The 21,223-nt window shown below is 43.9% G+C and overlaps 1 protein-coding gene across 1 annotated transcript in view; it reads right to left on the bottom strand.

Annotated features, from left to right (window-relative positions):
* The window catches only part of DDX60 (DExD/H-box helicase 60), an 81,572-nt gene extending 69,205 nt beyond the window's left edge, over window positions 1–12,367 (bottom strand). The window contains exons 1-7 of the mRNA XM_061200807.1: window positions 12,288–12,367; window positions 6,914–7,018; window positions 6,666–6,735; window positions 5,194–5,383; window positions 3,277–3,618; window positions 1,326–1,442; window positions 251–412 (exon numbers count right to left, since the gene is read on the bottom strand). Coding sequence (XP_061056790.1) covers window positions 251–412; window positions 1,326–1,442; window positions 3,277–3,618; window positions 5,194–5,383; window positions 6,666–6,735; window positions 6,914–6,917 — 885 coding nt within the window. The 5' untranslated portion in view covers window positions 6,918–7,018; window positions 12,288–12,367. The remainder of the gene's footprint in view (window positions 1–250; window positions 413–1,325; window positions 1,443–3,276; window positions 3,619–5,193; window positions 5,384–6,665; window positions 6,736–6,913; window positions 7,019–12,287) is intronic.
* Window positions 12,368–21,223: the final 8,856 nt, after the last annotated feature.

Raw genomic sequence — 21,223 nt, 5'->3', positions numbered from 1 at the left:
CTTTAACTGCTGTCATGAAGATTTAATGGCACAAGGCATGTAAGAGCCCAGAACATCATAAGGGGGTAAACTCTCACCAAGGGCCACTTTCTTATCTTCCTCTGGAGGGTTGGACACCTTTGACTAAAAATGTACTAAGGGAAACATCTGTGAGTAGAACACCAACCCATCTAACAGCACAATAGATGTTTCAGTAAAATCAAATAAATAAAAAAAATTTCACTAGTGTTTCATGGTAAACTTATCACACCTGTTGGATGTTAGCTTTCTGAGCATCGGTGGTCTTCGATCTGTTTTCTAAAAAGTGATGGTATAAACTCAAAGACAAGGAGCACGAAGTAACACAAAGAACTTGCCGAACGTCAGATCCTTCCGGCCACAGTTGCTTAAGCAGAGAAATAGTTTCACATGCCTGTCACAGAAGGAAATTGTAAAATGTCATGATATTTAGAAAAATATTTTCAATCATAAGTGATCTTACTAGAAGAATGCATACAGAAGAGAAAAACAGATATGACTACACAAAACTATAAACATTTCTGTTTAAAGGAAGAAACAAAATTCAAAATGGGAAAATAATAAGTATTTCAATGAAATTATTACAAGTTTAAATATGTAAAGAGCTCCTATAAATCAATAAAACATCTAAGCCTTTAATAAGAGATGAGCACATAATTCACAAAATACAAATATTAATAAAAGTGTTCAACCATTTTAGTAACAAAAAGGATAATTAAATAGCATATTTTTACTTTCAAATTAGCAAAGTATATTTTAAGGATAATAGCACTGGAAATCATGTGATGTGTCATTTCTCTTATATTTGCAAATCAGAGTATAGATAGGCACAGAGTTAACTGCAAAGCTATTTGGCAATACATATGATTATCATTATGTATGTTGATACTTTCTGATTGACTATGCAAGTTCTAGGTATGTAGGTTAGGTAAGTCATACAAAATGTGTACCAAGATTTATGCTCTAAGATGTTCATCACAAAGTTATCTGTTAAAGCCAATTTTCAAACAATTTAAAAGTTCAGCATTAGAGAAATATTAGGCATCCAGTAAAAATAAAATTTGTGAAGAATTTTCTGATAATCAGAAAAAGTGGTGTATTAAAGTGTGTTATTAATATGTTTGTCTGTTAATATTATTATACTGATATTAATTTCCTGGTTTGACAAACGTACCTTGGTTACATCAGATGTTAACACTGAGGGCGGAAGCTGGGTGAGAGGTATATGAGAACTCTGAACTATGTTTGCATTTTGTTAATAATTAAACAATTCATTCAAATAAAAAGTTTTTTAAAAGTTTCAGTACCTCTTCCATCATATTTTTCCATTTTAAATTTCCAAAAAGACGTCCTAATGCTAACTCTCTACATTTCTCCAATTGCTTAATCAGGGTTTTATAAGCATTCTCAATGGTCTTTGCATTCTGCAAAAGGAAGGCAAGTCACATAAATCGTCATAAATAATATATCACATTACTTTCCAACTAAAGAAAATCATATATTGAAGATAATATTGTCACAATATATTTCTAAGTAAAAAAAAAAATACACTAATGTAATTTACAGGTCATCAACAATGCTTTTAAAGCCTGCCAAAGAGCACTAGGCTAGGCTGTCTTCGCCAAATTAATTTTTGTCTAGGTCCATTTTATTTTTAACAACTTCATGAAGGTATAATTAACATGACACAAAATCCACTCACTTTAAGGGTACAATTCAATGGCTTCTGGTAAATTTACAGAGTTGCGCAACCATTGCCATAATCTAATTTTAGAACATTTTCAATATCTCAAAAAGAAACAATTTACCCATTTAATGCACTAGATTTTATTAGAAAAAAATTCAAACAGACGCAGAGAGAATAGCATAACCGCCTTCCCCAGGTAATGATCATCCAGCAACAGCCATTATCAACATGCATGGCATTTTTATACACATTTCACATAGTCCTCAAATTGATCAATGAAATCACCGCTTTAAGGTGAGTGTTCAATAAACTAGGAAATAAATTATTTTACCAGAAATAAAATCCTCCATTAAAAAATGTTTTTCTTGAGGAAGGACTGGTAAGGAAGTTTGTAGGGACTCTTCAAACACAGATTCAGAAATTGCTCTAACAGAATAAAAAATGAAATGAACGGATTACAGGACCTCCTGTCACTATAAAAAATAACTTTTTTAACTAAAAAAAAAAAAACCACACACACAAGGCTGTTCCTACTCACAGCAGGCAACCAGAGTTGGAAATAGTTTAATGACTGAAGTTCTAACGAAAGCAAAGTAAACTATCTTATTGGATTTTGTGACAACCATCCAGATGTCGCCAGTGCCACGAGGGATGTGACCATAAACTCAAAAAAGTGAAAATGTTAACTGACACAAAAATCATTTTGATGATATACAGAATTGTCTTCACATTCTAAATTCACTATAAGTAGTGAAAATTAGACAGAAACCAAATTTATTTCTAAAATTGGTGAGCATTTTTGAACTCCCAAACGTTCAATACAGTCATTACCAATTATACCAATACAGCAAAATAATAAGATCACAGGATTAAAATTCTAAATAGTTTGAAAATTCTATTAATGATTTAATGTTAAGAAATCATTTTATTTCAGGGACCTCCCTGGCGGTCCAGTGATTAAGACTCCATGCTTCCGATGCAGGGGGCACGGGCTGGATCCCTGGTCGGGGAACCGAGATCCCATGTGCCATGCAGTACGGCCAAAATTTTTTTTTAATTTTTTTTTAAATGGTACTTCATCAACTTTCTCCATTGTTTTCTCATGAAAAGCTACCATATTCACCATCATTTCACTAGTATGTGGACGCGTGTCTGGCCTTCCTAAGTGGAGGTGGAACCCCATGCCACACTTAAGCACAGAAGGGCTGGGGTCAGGCTGCCTCTTTTCAAATCCAGGCTGTATTACTGGATTTGGAATTGACAATGGGCAGATTATTTGTTAAAGTATCTATTTCATCATCTGCACAACACAGACAACACTAAGACCTCCCTCACAGGGTCACTGTGAAGGTTAAATAAAATGACTCATGGGAAGTACCAAGCACTATTGTTATGACAACAACTGCCCAATAAATGACTGCATTTTTGTTTTATTATTATCATTTCTATTTTTCTATACCTCTCTGTTAAACCTATGATAATTTCCATAAAAGAGGTAGAAATAAAACTGAGTCAAGTAATGTAGAAAATTTCGTGAAATTCTAAAAGTTTGTCTTTTAGGTGCAAACTACCTTCTGGAAAAACATCCAGTTTCTGTACTTGCTTGGCATAAAGTACGCGTAAAGTCGAAGGACATCGGATGCTTGGCCCGAGAAGAGCACAGCATTGACCTTCATTGCCCAGGACTGAATGATTAAAAAGTTGAAAAGGTGTACTTGTAGATGGCTCAGGCTTTCATCGGCAACGATCAGAAAATACGGGTAACTGTCTTCCAAGAAAGTTTTCCACTCTTGTGAGAAGCACCCAGAAAAGTCTGCCCGAACATCAATGTCGGTATTATGCTGAAGGTGGAGAATTAATGCCATTCTCAGAGGAAGAAATTCAGGGATGTTGCTGTATGCATGCTCAGCATCCTGTGGGGCAGACAATTTTGAAATCATCATCTACCTGTCTACTAGTTTTGTTGGTTAACACATACCATGAAAGTCATTAAAGGAATAGGTTCCAACATAGTTGTATTCTGTTTTATAGTCAGAACACAGACCCTTGATCCTTGACTGTCATTTTGCAAATACATGCCACAAATCACAATTTGGGTTTAAATACGCGTGTCCCCTTTAACTCACACTTTCCCTTCCCATTCTAATTCTTCTCCTCTCCAATCTCACTTCAAAAAGAAAAAGGAAAGAAAAATATGTAAAAGCAAATGGTAGCTATAAATCACCCATAGGGAAAGCTGGGGTGGATCACTCTGTGGGGACAGTCCCAGGTCACCCGGAAGTAGCACCGGTTTTTATCAAAAGCCCACAATTCGTGCATTGCTTGCAGGCAGTCAGCAATGTTCAAATATCTAACGATAATATGCATCACAAAATAATTGAACAGACATGCACCAAAACCTCCAAGAATAACGCACTGGTTACCTTTAGGGATAGAATGAGGAGGAGGAGGTGATATGATACATACATGTATTTGAAACTGCTAAAATTTCATTAGTTATATGCACATTCAAAAAAACAAGACCAAGTATCTTCCCTTGGATGTATTTACTGCAGAGCAAATAAGAACAAAGCAACATTGGTGAGTTTGATCCACCTCTGGGCTCAAACAAACTGTTGAGTTTTGAAGACAGAGGTGGATCTACTTGGAGTTGGGAGATTAGAACCCGGAGATCAGCTCGGCCGCTTCCAAAGACACCCCTCCCCCTCCTCCAGGGTCCTGTGTGTCCTCACAGGAAAGCTCCATGAAGGCAAATAAAAAATAATCCTCTACAAATGACCCAATTTCATTCCTTTATATGGCTGAGTAATATTCCATTGTATATATGTACCACATCTTCTTTCTCCATTCGTCTGTGATGGGCATTTAGGTTGACCTGGCTATTGTAAATAGTGCTGCAATGAACACTGGGGTGCGTGTGTCTTTTTGAACTGGGTCATTTGTAGAGACGTGGATGGACCTAGAGACTGTCATACAGAGTGAAGTAAGTCAGAAAGAGAAAAACAAATATCGTATATTAACGCATATATGTGGAATCTAGAAAAATGGTACAGACGAACCGGTTTGCAAGACAGAAACAGAGACAAAGAAATAGAAACAAACATATGGACACCAAGGGGGGAAAGGGGGGAGTGGGAAGAATTGGGAAATTGGGATTGATATATATACACTAGTATGTATAAAATAGATAACTAATGAGAACCTACTGTATAGCAGAGGGAACTCTACTTCACTTTGCTGTACAGTAGAAACTAACACAACATTGTAAAACAACTATGCCCCAATAAAAATAATAATAATAATCCTCAATGTAGTCACTTCTGAATACTGGGATCATGGGTCACTTTTTTTTCTGTTCTTCCCTTTAAATTTGCTGAATTTTTATAGATCTACTTCACTTTGAAATAAGAAAAAAAAACTACTTATAAAACAATGCCATTGTAGTCTTAGTTCTCAAATCATAGAAAAGAACCCAACTGTCACGTTACCTTGAAGAAAACGACGGCAAACTGTCCTCCTTTACTAATTAGATCCACAAGGTAGCGTTCAACCAGGTAGAAGAAGTGCAGGCCCTGTTCAGGCCGCAAGGATTTCTCACAGACGTATGTCATCAGCAGTGAGTCTCCATCAATCAGAAAAAACTCAGACTCAACAAAATCATTGAACAGACTGTCATAACTAAAATACAAACAGTGAAAATGAAAAATTACACAAAGATGAAATCAGGCCCAAAAGGCAGCAGCTTTATTATCATTATTATCTTCATCATCATTATCATCAATAGCTTGATTTACTGAGTAATTCTTTCATGTTGGTCTCTACACTGACTTGCCAAAGACATCCGCATGCATGAGTGTCTTTCACAGGAAGAATCAGCATCATCTCCGCTCAACAGGGAAGGAAACCGAGGCTCGAAAAGAAAGCACGTTATCTAAGGCCAAAATGTGGGCTGGACTCAGGGACTGAACACCTATATCTGAATATAGACCTTCCTGCTTCATCAATCTCATCCTTTCTAAAGAAGATGTGGCACATACATACAATGGAATATTACTCAGCCATAAAAAGAAACAAAATTGAGTTATTCGTAGTGAGGTGGATGGACCTAGAGTCTGTCATACAGAGTGAAGTAAGTCAGAAAGAGAAAAACAAATACCGTATGCTAACACATATATATGGAATCTAAAAAAAAAAAAAAAGTCATGACGAACCTAGGGGCAAGACGGGAATAAAGAATAAAGACACAGACCTACTAGAGAATGGACTTGAGGATACGGGGAGGGGGCAGGGTAAGCTGGGACAAAGTGAGAGAGTGGCATGGACATATATACACTACCAAACGTAAAATAGATAGCTAGTGGGAAGCAGCCGCATAGCACAGGGAGATCAGCTCGGTGCTTTGTGACCACCTAGAGGGGTGGGATGGGGAGGGCGGGAGGGAGGGAGACACAAGAGGGAAGAGATATGGGGACATATGTATATGTATAACTGATTCACTTTGTTATAAAGCAGAAACTAACACACCATTGTAAAGCAATTATACTCCAATAAAGATGTTTAAAAAAAAAAATACGTGGAAATTGTAAGCATGATTTTGAGAAGATTGAATAAATGCTCTCAAATACGGGGAAAAAAAAACTCTCATCCTTTCATAAAACGATGGGTCCATTGACAGCCACGGACAATAAAGCAAGAGAAGACTGTTTCCACTGACCATCAAATAGCTCTAAAAGTTCTCTGTTCAACAACCTCATATATATATATAAAATACTATAATACTTATACTAAGATAAATGATAAATAGATTAGATATATGGATAGATGGAAGGATGGATGGATAGATAGATAGATAGATAATAGATAGACGGTAGATGATAGATAATCGCTTTAAGGCCAATCCAATACACAGGGAATAAGATGTAGAAGCTTATATCTCTTGATTTATTACTACAACACTCACTCAGCTTTTGCCATTTGATCCAAAATCAACTGTGACATTCTCTCTAAAAGCATCAGGTACTTTTCTAAACCTAAAAAAAAGAGAGAGAGAAAGAGAATTAATTATTTTCAATCAATTCTTTTTAAAAGAGCTATCATTTACAAATTATTTGAGAAAGAAAAAACAGTCATAAAGTTAATTCTATTAAATCTGTGTAGCTTGCAGAATCATTATTTTACAATTTATAAATATTTTAAATTGAAAATTACCCATTCTTGCCACGTGCCTCCAACCTGAACTGGAAAATATTAAATATAGCAAATATCCTTTACTGTGGTACCTCTAAGTGGCAGATGCTAATGAAAACGGCAGACCTACAAAGAAAAATTAGAAAGGAATTATTCCATCAACAACCAGTACTGAATGACTACGGTGTGTGTTAAACAAAACTTTAGGCACTGGGAATACAAGAATGAACAAAAGTCAAAATGCTGTCAGTTCCCATGAAACTTAAAATTTACCAGGAAAGATAAATATCAATCAGATAATCATACAAACAATGCAATGTTGCAAATGCGACAAAGTCAAAAGGTCAGTGGAAACTTCCCTAAAGAAGCAATGCTTGAGCTGAGTTCTGAAGGATAAGATGAGAATTAATTAAACAAAGGGGTGGGGTGGGTAGCACTGCAGGCAGAGAGAACCCAGAACACCTGGCGCAAAAGCCTTGTGGCAGGAAAGTGTGTGGATGGTTCTAGGTCCTGAGAAGAAGCCAGCTGCGCTGGAGTGCAGAAGGCTGCAGAAACACAAAGTCATGCAGAGCCTCTGATCGCATGTTTGTCATCCTAAAACCCACTGATGGATTTTCATCAGGTAGTAATGTGATTGACTTTGCATCTTGGAAGATTACTCTGGCTCCAGTACAGAGAATAGATGGGGTGAAGCAAAGACCCCGCCTGTGAGGCGGAGAGAAAGCCACTGTTCTAGAGCAACGGTAGTAGCTGTGTGGAGTGCAGCTGGACAGTAGTTTGAGGCACATGTTAATCTTAGATACTCAGAAGGTGAGTTTGACATGATGAGGTAATGGATCAGCTACGGATAGAGAAGAGGAGCCCCTTAGGATTCTGCCTGATGCAATCGGATGGAAGGCGAGGCTGCCCTGGGCTGGAAACCTTGGGATGCGGCCAACGTCAGGGAAAGATCCTAAGTTCATTTGTGGTCAGCCTGGGTTCGAGTTACTGTGGGATATGTCCTGTAAGTAATTAAATATACAGGCCTGGAGATCAAACACGAGGTCTGGGCTAGACCTCAGTGTGAGAGTAATTTCAGTATTATGGTTAAGTGAGGCCACCGGTGTGGATGAAGTCGCTTGGACAGAGAGACACAGCATCAGGGAAGACAGTATCAGATACACGAGATGAGATGGGTTAAATCACAGCATCCCAGAGGTTCCCGGTGCCCTTAATACCACCGGTTCCCGGTGCCTTTTTTTTTAAATCGTACTCCTAGGACAAAATGAATACCTAATAGTTCATGTATTAAGCAGTGAGCCCCAAACAAATTAAGTCCTAACACCTTCATTTGAAAATATAATGCATATAAACTGAAAGAGATAATACAGGTTTTGAAATTAACTAACAATGACTAATGGGATATGAGTGCATGCTGGACACTGGGCAAATTTTCAACAACAGCTATGTTGGCAGAATAAAGCCTCCTTCATCTGACAGGTAAGGGACTCCCGGCCTGTTCCCCCACCCTCACACATCCTACAGGAAGCTTTCCATATTAAACTTTACCCCAAACTCGTTCTCACCTAAACATCACACAGAATCCACAACCATTATGCTCAGTTCTCTCTCATGTAAGGGAGAAACATGCTAAGGAAAATAAAACCAGCTACCTAACATAATAACCACGAGTGAACATGTATAAAAAATTAGAATCGCTAGACATTTAAGGGGGAAGAAAAGAAAAAATAAGAAGCCAGATGAACAAACATGATTCAAGGACAGAACAGTCCTTTAAAAAAAAAAACTCCAGTTAGAGTTCTAATAATGACAATGACATTAACTAATAAAATAATAACAGGTTGCTACAGCAAAACAAAAAAAGGAAATGCTCATAAAAATTTTAAATACAATTTCAGAAAAATAATTTATGCACAGAACAGTGGAATGGGCATGCTGAAATTTCAAGTTAGCGATCTAGGGGTTAAAATCCAGGAAATTTCTTAGAGGAGAGAAGAGAAAATCAAAGAGATGGAAAATAGAAAAATATGGAGGATAGATCAACAAGTTCTAAGTCCATTTCACAGTAATTCCAGTCACAGAGAAGTACGATTGCAAAATGGGGTAGGGATAAATTAAAAGTAATCAAAGATTTAATAGTTAGCATAACATAACGATATTAGGCCAGAGTTAAAGAAAAATATACTTTTTTAGATTGAAAATTTTTTCCAAGAACTGACCAGAAATAATGGTAAAAGAGAAAACCATGCTTAGACACAGCTTGTGAAAACCGAAGAGCTCCAGGAATACAGAGGAAGACGGAAGCACCACAAAGAGGTGTAAGGCAGACAGGCAGATGTGAGCAGAGCTGCTCACAGGCAGGACGCCGGGCTTCTCACCCCAGTTCTGAACATACTACAGTTGAGGTAAGTTACTTTCTCGGTCTCACTTCACTCATCCACTCATCGGACAATCATATTACTCCCCCTGGCTGTGTTTTCAAGCCATTTAAAAGTATGAGCTGATGCATACAAATGGATTAAAATAGTACCTGGCACACAGATACAACACATCAAAATGAGAGCATTATGGATGTCTTGATAAAAGGAAAGAATACTTTCAAAGTTCTGAGAGGAAAATATTTTGAACTAAGAATTCTGTACGCAAACAGTCATTCAATTCATCAAGAGAGGAAAAAGACAGTACTCCGAGGCATTTAAGAAGTCAGGGGCTTCCCTGGTGGCGCAGTGCTTAAGAATCCCCCTGCCAATGCAGGGTACACGGGTTCGAGCCCTGGTCTGGGAAGATCCCACATGCCACCGAGCAGCTAAGCCTGCCAGCCACAACTACTGAGCCTGCGCTCTAGAGCCCACCAGCCACAACTACTGAGCCCGTGCGCCACAACTACTGAAGCCCACGTGCCTAGAGCCCGTGCTCCACAACAAGAGAAGCCACCGCAATGAGAAGCACGCGCACCGCAACTAGAGAAAGCCCGCGCACAGCAACGAAGACCCAACACAGCCAAAAATAAATTAACGAATTTAAAAAATTAATTAATTAAAAATTTTTAAAAAAGAAGTCGGAAACTTCACCAACTACTCATCTTAAATGAAAATTTATTTTAAAAGATAGTACAGAAAATTGAAGAAAAAAGATAAAGAGGGCAATCAAAAGAAACATTGAAATTATGTACCGTCCACAAGAATTAAAGGAATCTAAAAAGAAAAATAAGAGGATGCATGACACTTTGAATTTTGAGAAGTATCCATTTCAAGCGGTAGTCTTAATGATATAGAACTATGTTTCCCAGCCAAAGATAAAGACTTCCTACAATTGTACATAATCATAATTTTGTAAGTGCTGCTAACTGGTTTTCCATTTTTGAGTCAACATAGAAACAAATCACAAGAATTCAAGTCATAAAATACTATAAATTATGACAAACCCTGATAGTATGACATTAATACAATTAGCCAAATTGGGAGGTTCATACATGGGGAGGCTTCATTTCTGTGAGGCCGGGGGTAACCCAGCTAACAAACAGAGACAAAAATGTAGAACTGGGTGTTTCCAGTTTACAGCTTCTAGTAAACTAATCGATCTCGGCATTTTTAGGTGATATCACAACAAAAATAGAGGCAAAGAGCTGTTTCCATACAGAACTACACCAGTGTGGAAATACTCCAGCGGGGGGAGGGGGGTATCTTAAACCTGAATTTGATCAAAACTCTGGTAGCAAGAACTGTCGTTTACAAACTTAGAAAACAGAAGAACACGTTAAATGTTAAAATATGCCAAGAGGACTAGGAGAATCACTACAAGACAAGATTAAAAAAACAACAGGGGCTTCCCTGGTGGTGCAGTGGTTGAGAGTCTGCCTGCCAATGCAGGGGACACGGGTTCGAGCCCTGGTCTGGGAAGACCCCACATGCCGTGGAGCAGCTGGACATGTGAGCCACAACTACTGAGCCTGCGCATCTGGAGCCTGTGCTCCACAACAAGAGAGGCCACGATAGTGAGAGGCCCTCGCACCGCGATGAAGAGTGGCCCCCGCTCGCCACAACTAGAGAAAGCCCTCGCGCAGAAACAAAGACCCAACACAGCCAAAAATAAATAAATAAATTTATAAAAAAACAACAACAACCCACCACCAATATAAACTTTAAAACAAAACCCCCCAGCTTATTAAGAAATAAATTGCAAGAGGATGAAAGAGATGGTAACAAACTTCCAAACACAGTAGTGTCAGAACCTTGTTTGGGTTCTGATTTTAAAATCTTAAATCGAAAAAAGGGGAAAAAAGAGGAATCGTGGGCTACACGTTGGAGGAGAGACAGCCAGAGCCAGAGGACACGGTCCAGGCGATGGTGGAGGGCGCAAGGGGACCGCTCCTGAAACGTGGCCTGGAGAGGAGCTGGCCCGCAGTGGGCAGGACTTGAGGGTGGCCTCTGAGACCCCAGCCTCCCCGGTGTGCCCCGCCCCCCATAACCTGTCCCCTGGGCGTGGGCAGGACCTGGGACTCTAGTGGGACAGCGTCTCCCCCGATGGGCGTACATCTAAGAGACTATCATACACAGGAGACAGGAGATTCTCCTGCTGGCTCTGTAGACCTAAAGCTGAGGCTAAGCCCCTCAGCGGGGTCTCTACAGGCCAGGAGGAGCCTCTGGCCAACAAGAAACAGGGAGCTCCAACCCCACCGCTGCAAGGCACTGGCTCCTTCCAGCCAGCGGACGCCTTCTTTCCAGCCGGGAGACGCAGGTCCGCGCTCAGCCCCCGTGTGCCTGGACTTCCCCTCCACCGAAACTCTAACACGGTGAATTTCGACGGACTTCAGCCACTGAAGGGGTCATCATTTGTTGCACAGCAATAGAAAACGAATGCGTACCCCTTGACCGTGAATACTTCGTTAAAAAAAATAAATTCTTACAGCGCTAAGCCACTGAAACGTAGGAATCACCTGGGAGACCTTAGGAAAATGCAGACTCTGATTCTGCAAGTTTGGTTTGTGTCCGAGGCTCCGCAGGGGCGAGGAAGCTGCTTGGCGCTGCCCCGTCCAGGGCTCACCGGCCCTGCCCGCATCTGACGCGCCTTGGTCTCCCCAGCAACCCCACGCCCACCCTTTCTCCGAAGAGGACCCTTAGTGCCTGCGCGCTCGTCTCCCTCCTCAGACCTCAGACCTCAGACCTCAGCGCTCCCTGTCCCCGCCAGCGCCCACTTCCCCCTTGCAACTCCGGAGCTCTGCGCCGCGCCGCCCCCCGCAGCATCCCGCATCCCTCGCCCCCGCCCTGCATCCCCCGCGCCCAGCGGCCGCGCCGGGCACCTCCCCGCCCATCAGGTCAAAGACCTCGAGCCCCTGCGCGACCGCAGCGCCCCGGGACCCCCGAGACGCCCTCACACCCTTTACCCCGGACCGAACCTGGAGCCGCAGCGTCTGAAGGGCAGCTGAGCGCTCCGCAGAGACAGGAGGGCGCGGAGCGCAGGGCCAGGGTAGAGATCGGGCGGGGCGGGGCGGGGCGGGGCCCCCGGTAGGCCAGAGGTCCGGGAGACTTTCGGTTTCCTTTCTCTTCTGCAGCACTTCAGTTTCAAGTTTCGTTTCACCGCGCTTCAGTTGGGTGAGCTGGTGGGGTTGTGAGCATCCTTCCGCCACAACATCCAGCAAGAGGCAGCAGACGACTTTGGGATTTGGGCATGAAATAGAGGGAAATGAGGCAGAGAAATCCGGGACATCTCTCTTAACAAGATAAAATCAAGAAGAGGCGGAATGAGAAATAGGTGAAATGTGTCCACCTAAAAAATATTCACAACCTACAAGTTGAGAGTTACGTTCTACTCGGCAGGAATTTTTAGGACTTCAAGCCCAGGAGGCAGCATCTCAAGAAACCCTGAGAAACTGCTCTGAGGAGGTGAGGGGGGCGGAGCCAGATTCTATAGTTTTTGCATCAAAGGGCAGGTAGTCTGAACGTCAGAAGATTATTGTTAATTAAGGAAAACCAGATATCTCAAGTTAAGGAAGTTAGTGCTTTTCTATGTGTGGGAAGATGCAAGAGTCTGGGCTCACTGAAATCATTCCTTTGATCTGCACCTCAGCTCTCTGGGGCCAGTGTTTTCACATCCTGAGTTTCCGCGTGGCTCACCGCAGGGAGTGGCTGCAGTCTGATGGCTGCTAGATGGCAGGTATTCTTTTCCTTCCTGAGTTCCCTCAGGGCTCACCGGCTCACTTTGGAGGGCTGCAATCGCTGATGTCTGTCACGTCCTTTGTTTAATGATGTGGCAGGAAATATTCCATTTCTCAAACGTAAGGTACTGTGGAATCTGAAATTCCACCTTTATGCAAAAAGAAAAACAAAACCAGTTAAGAACGCGTGAACTTGGAGTTTCTGTGATGAGAAGCTGAGAATTACCGTTCTGTGTCAACTATATTTGGAGCTTTCATGGACCGAGAAATATCCTTCTTTAAAACTGAAAGCGCAACATTCTCACTGTTTTTTGTTTTTTTTGTTCTTGTGGGGTTTTTGCCGCACCACGTGGCTTGTGGGATCTTAGTTCCCCCACCAGGGAACTGAAACCCAGGCAGGGAAAAGGCAGAGTCCTGACCGCAGGACGGCCAGGGAATTCCTTATTTCTCACTTTAATTGATGTTATTTTTACGTAATTTCTGCCTGTTGATGTTTGCGGTCGCTTAGCGTGCTCACGTGCTTAATTTCATGAACTTCATGAGCACTGTCAACGTGCAAATACGCTGGAATTCCAGGAAGTGGTGGGTGGGGGAATCTTAGCGACAGTGGGAAGCCAGGAGCTGCCCTGTCCGCGAGGAAAGAAGAGAGGTCCAGGCGCTCACTGCTCCACAGGGGAAAACAGACAGATGGCCATCGACTGGAGAAAAGGGCAGGGGCTGAGAAGGTGGACACTTCTCACAGCCATCAGGCTTTTATTGATTATTTATTTGCAAGTTTGTGATGCGTTGGTTGTGATGATAGTGAGAAAGAAAACAAGAGAACTTGGAACTTGACACCTGACTGGTCTAAAGTGACCTTCCGTTTGTGTCCCTCCTTCACTAAGCTCTCTAAGGCGCTTGCCTGGGGCCAGCTGGGCAATGCCCCTCCCTCCTCCTACCCAAAGGTCAGCGTCCTGACTCCTGACACACATGAGCTCAGAGCAAAGGTATCAATACTTTGCAGGATGGACTTAAGTAAGGCTCTGGAGCTGAGGAGATGATTGGTACCTACCCGGGGGGCTCGGAGGGTCCTTACCAGAGGGAGGCGGAAGCCACCCTCTTTTTGGCATGGTGGCCTCTCATGGTCTACACGCACTGTCTACACCTCTTCCCCTCCTCCGAGTCCTTGAGCCCCTTTATTCCAGACCTGCCTTGAAACTGCTCTGTCAGAGACCAGTGATGGGTCAGTGATGGAGAAATCCAGACAATGCTCCTCTGGTCCACGGTTCACTGACTTCTCTCTCTGAAATTTCTGAAAGATTTTAGCCAACCTCTCTTTTCCTAAGAGGCTCTTCTCCCTCGGGTTCAGTTACCATATTCTTTAGATCTATCTATTTCCCTCCCATCTCTTGGGATTAATGGAGTCATCACGTAACAGTTGCTCAAACGAGAGCCTGGGGACTGTTGTTGAATCTTCATTCAAATCCCAGTGAACTTGAGCTCCCAACATGGATGGAATCTAGCACCTCTGTGCTCCCATTTTCCACAGGCCAGGGCGGGCATCACCACTTCTCACCTGGATGGCTGAGACAGCTCTGCCCTGCTGGACTGCGGCCGGTCCCTCCATCCCATGTCCACCTGCTGCCAGGGTCACCGGTGAGCACGGAAGACGGAGCCTGTCCGGTCCCTGCTGAACACATTCCAATGCTTCCTCATCGCTCCTAGTCCTTCCTCTTGGGGACCCTCCAACCGTTTAATAGGTCTCCTTCCACCCGCCCTCGAGTCAGGGGCCACAGCCAAGCGCAGGACCCCTGTCCTGGACAGACGTGATTGACAGGTGGTTTGTCCCATGTACTCACAGCCCCGGAAGGAGGCAGCACCCCAGGCAGGGCACACAGGCCAGGACCGGGGAGCAAAGTCACCAGGTGGGACTGCAGAAGGCAGACTTGGTCATAACCAGAGGGTGGGGTGACCCTGGTTCCCTCGGGAAGTCGTGATTGCTTGCTGAAATAATCGTGCTGGTGGTCAGGGAGTGACAACTCCTGGGTAAATGCAGCTGATCTGGAGGACAGAGGAGCTGGCCGGGGCGGGGGGTCGGGCATGGGGGTGTATCTGCTCTCACCTGACAAGCCCCCCCCAGAGAGCAGATGTGCCCCTGGAGGAACTCAGGGATCCCTGGGAGGCTCAAAGATGTCGAGGATGTCAAGGCAGTGAAGCGTCCCCAAAATATGGCACCTCAGCACATGGAGCATCTCAGCTGGACGGCAAGAAGCAGGAAGGTCACTCCAACCACCCCCTTTACCTTCTTCCCTGAAATCAGGGGATACCCCTCACCACCCATCCCCCGGGACCAGAGGACAGAGGACATCCTCATCACCAGAGATGGGGAACACAGGGCCAAGGAGGCAGAAGGCTGTGTGAACTCACCTGGTCACTTCTCACCTTCTACTACCCCAGCCCAAAGCCCTCTGTCTTGCCGATTCTTCACATATTTATTGTTTCTTTGTCTAAAAGGTATAAAATCTTCCTGCTCTGCATGCACCCTTATGTTCATAGCAGCACTATTCACAACAGCCAAGACAAGGAAGCAACCTAAATGTCCATCAACAGATGAATTGATAAAGAAGGTGTGGTACCTAGAGGGGTGGGATAGGGAGGGAGGGAGGGAGGGAGATGCAAGAGGGAAGAGATATGGGAACATATGTATACGTATAACTGATTCACTTTGTTATAAAGCAGAAACTAACACACCATTGTAAAGCAATTATACTCCAATAAAGATGTTAAAAAAAAAAAAAAGGTGTGGTACATATATATAATGGAATATTACTCAGCCATAAAAAAGAATGAAATAATGCCATTTGCAGCAACATGGATGGACCTAGAGATTATCCTACTAAGTGATGTAAGTCAGAGAAAGACAAATATCATGTGATATCACTTATATGTGGAGTTCTAAAATATGACACAAATGAACTAATTTACAAAACAGTAATAGACTCACAGACATAGAAAACAAACTTATAGTTACCAGGGGGAAAAGGGGAGGGATAAATTGGGAGACTGGGATTGACATATACACACTACTGTATATAAAATAGATAACTAATAAGGACCTACTGTACAGCACAGGGAACTCTACTCAATACTCTGTAATGGCCTATATGGGAAAAGAATCTAAAAAAGAGCGGATATATGCATATGTATAACTGATTCACTTTGCTTTACGCCTGAAACTAACCCAACATTGTAAATCAACTATATTCCAATAAAAAATTTTTTTAAATCTTTCTGCTCTAGTCACTTCTTTGGGACTTCATTCTCTTGTGAAGGGTCCCAAGTACATGGAAAAATTCAATAAAATGTGTACGCTTTTCTCCTGTTCATCTGTTTTATGTCACTTTAACACTTAGGTTCAGCCAGAGACCCTAAGAGGGCAGAGGAGATTTGTCCGCCTCTAGAGCAACATGTGGAATTTTAGGCCTTACGATACCTTGACATCCATTTAAACCTTGGTGATGACTCAGACTTTTAGGGAGCAGGACAAATGCCTCTCCAGGAAGCAAAGTGGACCCCTGACCAGGCGGGAGAGAGGTGGAGAGGCAGCCAATGGAAATGTGAACTTCAGAGGTGCCCGTCCTTGTGGGCACTAAAGGGAGTTGAGGGGTCTAAGTGGCAGGAGTGGGGGAAGTGCAATCCCCAGGGGCAGAAAGTTCGCTTAATCAATGCCTGTGGCCATGGTGACACCCACCGGGGGGGCCCATGTGCTACTTTGTAACTTAAATCAGAGCTCTTTGAAGAGTCCCTTGGTCTTCTTAATTAAACAAATTAAATCAGCTGCCAGGGGTATATAGGGAAGGTGGCAATGGCACTGAACTTCCTTCAAGGGCCCAGCACTGTCTTCTGAGACAGGAAATGAGTCCTCACTGTGGGTGACATCTGGGTAACATCTGGAACTTCTAAGGGGACAAGACATGTCCCAGTGAGGTTGTCTGGGGTTTAGCATGTGTAGAGATGTCTGCTGCCTTACTTTATATGTGAGTATCTGCAAAGCAAAGATCCCCAGGGCTCTTCACCCCAACAGGAAGGATTCGCAGGCCACCAGCCAGGCATACGTGAAAATGCACAGATGGGGACCATCATCGGCCAGGCATCGGAGCTGGGACAGCTGCCTAAAGGGTGGCCGGCTGTGCCGACCTCGGCCCCCCTCCTCTGCCAGGACACCTGGTTTAAGAGACAGGAAAGCAGCCACATGCCACTGAGTTCCTTCACACACGGTGATGGTGACTCCATCTATAGACTCTGCAAACTCCCAATTCTGTTCACTCAGTTGATCCCAAGGGGTTCCCCAGGCAGCCGAGGGGCCTGGGAGCGGGGGGCCTCCTCCAGCTCCACGGCATCTGGCCTGGACTGAGGGCAGGGGCCACGGAGGACGTGCCCTACTCCACGCTGGGACCTGCCGGAGGGTCCAGGTCCGGCTCCATCCTCTAGGGAGAGGCCTCGTCACAGTTCCATGCTGTGGGGCATTGCTTTTATGACCCAAAGCAATGAGTCCAGAGAACAGAGGGTCATGGGCTCAGGGTCTGTGAGAGCCTCTGCTTCCGGGAGATCCCGGCATGCACAGTGCAGAGCTGAGGAAGGGCAGCGTTTTACGTCAGAAGCCTGTGGGTACCATGGCCATCGTAGGTGGTCCACACACTTCAGGAGTCTTGAAAGAAGACTGTTCACGCCTCAAGGGTGAAGAGGGCACCTCAGAGGGCACTTACGGAGTGCATGCCGATCTCAATGTGGACTGACTTTACATCATTTTGTGCAGGGGCCCCACTTAACATGGACTGACTTTCAGGTTACACCATCAGTCAGATTAAATGAGTAAATGCAGATTATGTTGTCTCCAGAACCCAAATAGAACTAAAAGCCGTCGGAGCTGTATCGACACTTTGGATGCAGGTACTGGTTGTCGGCGATGCAGCAGCCCTCAGCTCACCAGACAGGTCTCAAGCATCTCTCCTGGTGTCCCACACTCTCTGTGGGACAACGGCGTCCCCCCCGGGCCAGGCACTTTGTCAGAATCCGTGTGTCCGGGATGAGCATTTTAAGCGAACAAATGGATCTCCTCAGAAGATGATATTATCAGTGCCAGGTCACCTGTGCCCCTGGAGACAGATGGACACAGTTAAGACCTCACCTGCAAAGTGTGTTCAGCAGCAAGGCTGCTGTCCCCATGGGGAGCCTGGCAGAGGTACATCGTGTCCCTCAGAGATGGGACCCTCAGACAGCAGAGAGGCTGTGGAAACAGGCACAGAACAGAACAGCTGTGCCATTTCTATAAAAGCCAGTTATGCACCGGCTGCCAACTGGATGGAGTGACGGGGGTGGGACCCTTCCCTGGGCCCACGGCGTGAAGGGGGTGGAATCCACTCTCAGGTTGAGAACACACCCAGGTGGGCTAGTGCCTGGAGAAGCAGAGAGGATAACCACCGCTTCATTCATTAGGTCTACGGTTCAATCCATAAAAATTATTTGTCAAGGGTGTAGCAATCGAATACTACATTGTTTCATTTTTTACTTTTCTTCTGATTATGCTGTGATTATTGTTTTAGGAGCTTACCTAACATGTGGCTTTGTAAGGAATTTCAAGACTTACTTTTTCAGATGTAATAGATTTTTTTTATTTTTGGCTGCATCAGGTGGCGTGTGGGATCTTAAGTCCCCAACCAGGGATCAAACCCGCACCCCCTGCATTGGAAGCACAGAGTCTTAACCACTGGACTGCCAGGGAAGTCCCAGAATAGATTTTTTTTTACCACCAAGATAGTTGCATGCTTTCTTAAGATCCTAATGCCAACACCTTTTATTACCAACACAGTTCTTCTCTACTAAATTTGCTTTGCTTTGAATTGTATAATCATAACCTCAATATTTAATATACAAATCATAAATAAACAGTGGAATTAATAAATTTGTATGTATCCCTATGGAAAAGTGTCAGCAATAATTTACTTACCTCCTCATCATGAAAAATACACAAAACATTCAAACAAAATCACAGGGTCCAGTATAAAATTAAGATGAGTCCCCGGGTCTGTGCCATTTCTGCCGCAGGCTTCTGCAACACCTGCTCTTCCGTCCGTCAGAGGAAACCTCGGGGCTGAAGGCACAGCAGCTCGGAGCAAATTCCTTCCCAGAACGGCAAGCGCTGAGAAAGAGCGAGTCCAGCAGAAGCAGGCGAGGGCAGACCCGGGATTTCTGTGCCAGAGCAACTGTCCTCCACGCTGGCGTTTTTTCAGTGTCTAAATCCTTCTTTGCTCCAACAGCTGGTTTCCCCCTTTGTCACATTCTTCCTTCCTTTCTGCTTTCCCGGGAGTGGCGGTCGCATGGTCCAGGGCAGGCTCCTTGGGGGGGGGGGCGGCCCCTGAAGCTGGGGGCAGCTGTCCCCCTGTCCTCGCCTGTCCTGCAGCAAACGTCCCCTGTGCAAGTCTGATGCTCCCCCACCCCGAGTCTCCCTGAGGCAGAGAAAATGCCAACTTTAGGAGAAACAGGGGCTGTCCGTTGTGATTTACGTCAAAGAAGTCTCTAAGCCACTTTTAAATATCGAATTATCCTGGCAGATCTGCCTTTCCCCTCTAATGGAGAAAACAAACAAACTGCCTCTTCCATCAAGGCTTTACTTCCTTTTTATCAACTCAACTGAAAGGAGTACAATCTGCCACCATAAAAAAAGATGCTGCATTTTTAATAATGCTTTCATACTGTAAATACAAATGATTATTACTTCTTTTCATTATCATTCTACAGTAAGTTTTTTCTATGTGATTATAAACATGTCATAAACATCACTTTCTATGACCACTTTAAAATCCATGAATTTACATAACCATTCCATAAATTGGAGATTTAGGCTGTTACTGATTTTCTGCTGTTATAAATAATGTTGTACGGAACATGGCATCACCTATATCCTCAAGAAGAGTAGGAGAGAATGAGTGGGTCAAAGGATGTGAACTTTTTAAAGTGTGAACCTTTAAAGTGTGCAGACACTAATCTACTTATAAATGGATCTAAAGATTTGCGAATCCACAGATGAGAGCTGGCCTGGAGTAGAGGACACTTTGTTTCAAGGATTTAAAATCAGTGAGGGTCACTTTAATGCTCTGGATAAACACACACAAGGTTTGAGGGTATTGCTCTAAGCCTCTAAATTTGGGAGTAGTTTGTTACACAGCAGTACATACTGATAGATATTCTGACTTAGGATTTTGGAAGTGGAGCATGGAAGTGTTGTTGCAGAATCAAGGGGTGGAAGATGCATAGAGGCAACAATCAGCAGGTGCAAGCAGGTAAAACCACAAATAGGAAGCAAGATGCCAGGGCATGGAATTGACAGACAAGTGTGCTGGCATCCCCCAGGATTATGGCAGGACTTGGGGTGAAGAAGAAAGCCAAGAGCCCAACTGGATCCAAAGTCTTGATTAAACAAGGTGGGTGAAGGACGGTCCACTCAAAGGACCGATGCTTCAAAGAGCAGGACTTTTTATAAGAAGAAGCAATTGTTTAGAAGCTGAACTGGGACCCAAGGAAAGGCCACTGACCCCACCTCCCAACCTCAGATGCACACGGAAATGGGCTCTGATGGTAAATGGGGAAGTGCATGGGACTCACTTTTACCACATCACCTCGGGTGAGGCATGGCAAGGCCAGAAGCAGACCAAGAGGAGACACCAGAAAGAGTCTGACAGCTTTGTTATTCAAATTCTCGGGGGGGAAAGTACACCATGCTGGGCCACTCAGAGGAAGCATCAGGGTCAGTCAAGGGGCAGAGGAGAGGGAGAATTGTGGGCAGTGCCTTTACTGTGGTTTCCATGCAAAGGAATTGGTGAGGCAGGGTAAGCAGTTTAGGATTAGCTGATTTGAATAAATTCCACAGGCTCTGGGCACAGGGGCTGCTCCTGCTTCTCTGGTACCTGGCCCAGGGGTGATTAGGGCAGGTGTAAAGTGGCCTGGAGTGTGAGAGCCCTATATGGGAGGTGGCTGGGGTGTGGGCTTGAGGGACTGGACAGGAAAGGGAAATGAGCAGCTCCTAGTCAGGGTCTCAAACCTTGTCAAATCAATGTGTTAAAAACTACATCACACTCACCAAGGCCACAGATTCTGTGGCCGGGCCCCACGGTTGTTCCGGGGGCCAGACCCCTGCCCAC

Source organism: Eubalaena glacialis, chromosome 9, assembly GCF_028564815.1.
Source record: "Eubalaena glacialis isolate mEubGla1 chromosome 9, mEubGla1.1.hap2.+ XY, whole genome shotgun sequence".
Lineage (NCBI taxonomy): Eukaryota > Metazoa > Chordata > Mammalia > Artiodactyla > Balaenidae > Eubalaena > Eubalaena glacialis.
The sequence above is the reverse complement of the archived record's forward strand: the minus strand, read 5'-3'. Positions and strand labels throughout refer to the sequence as shown.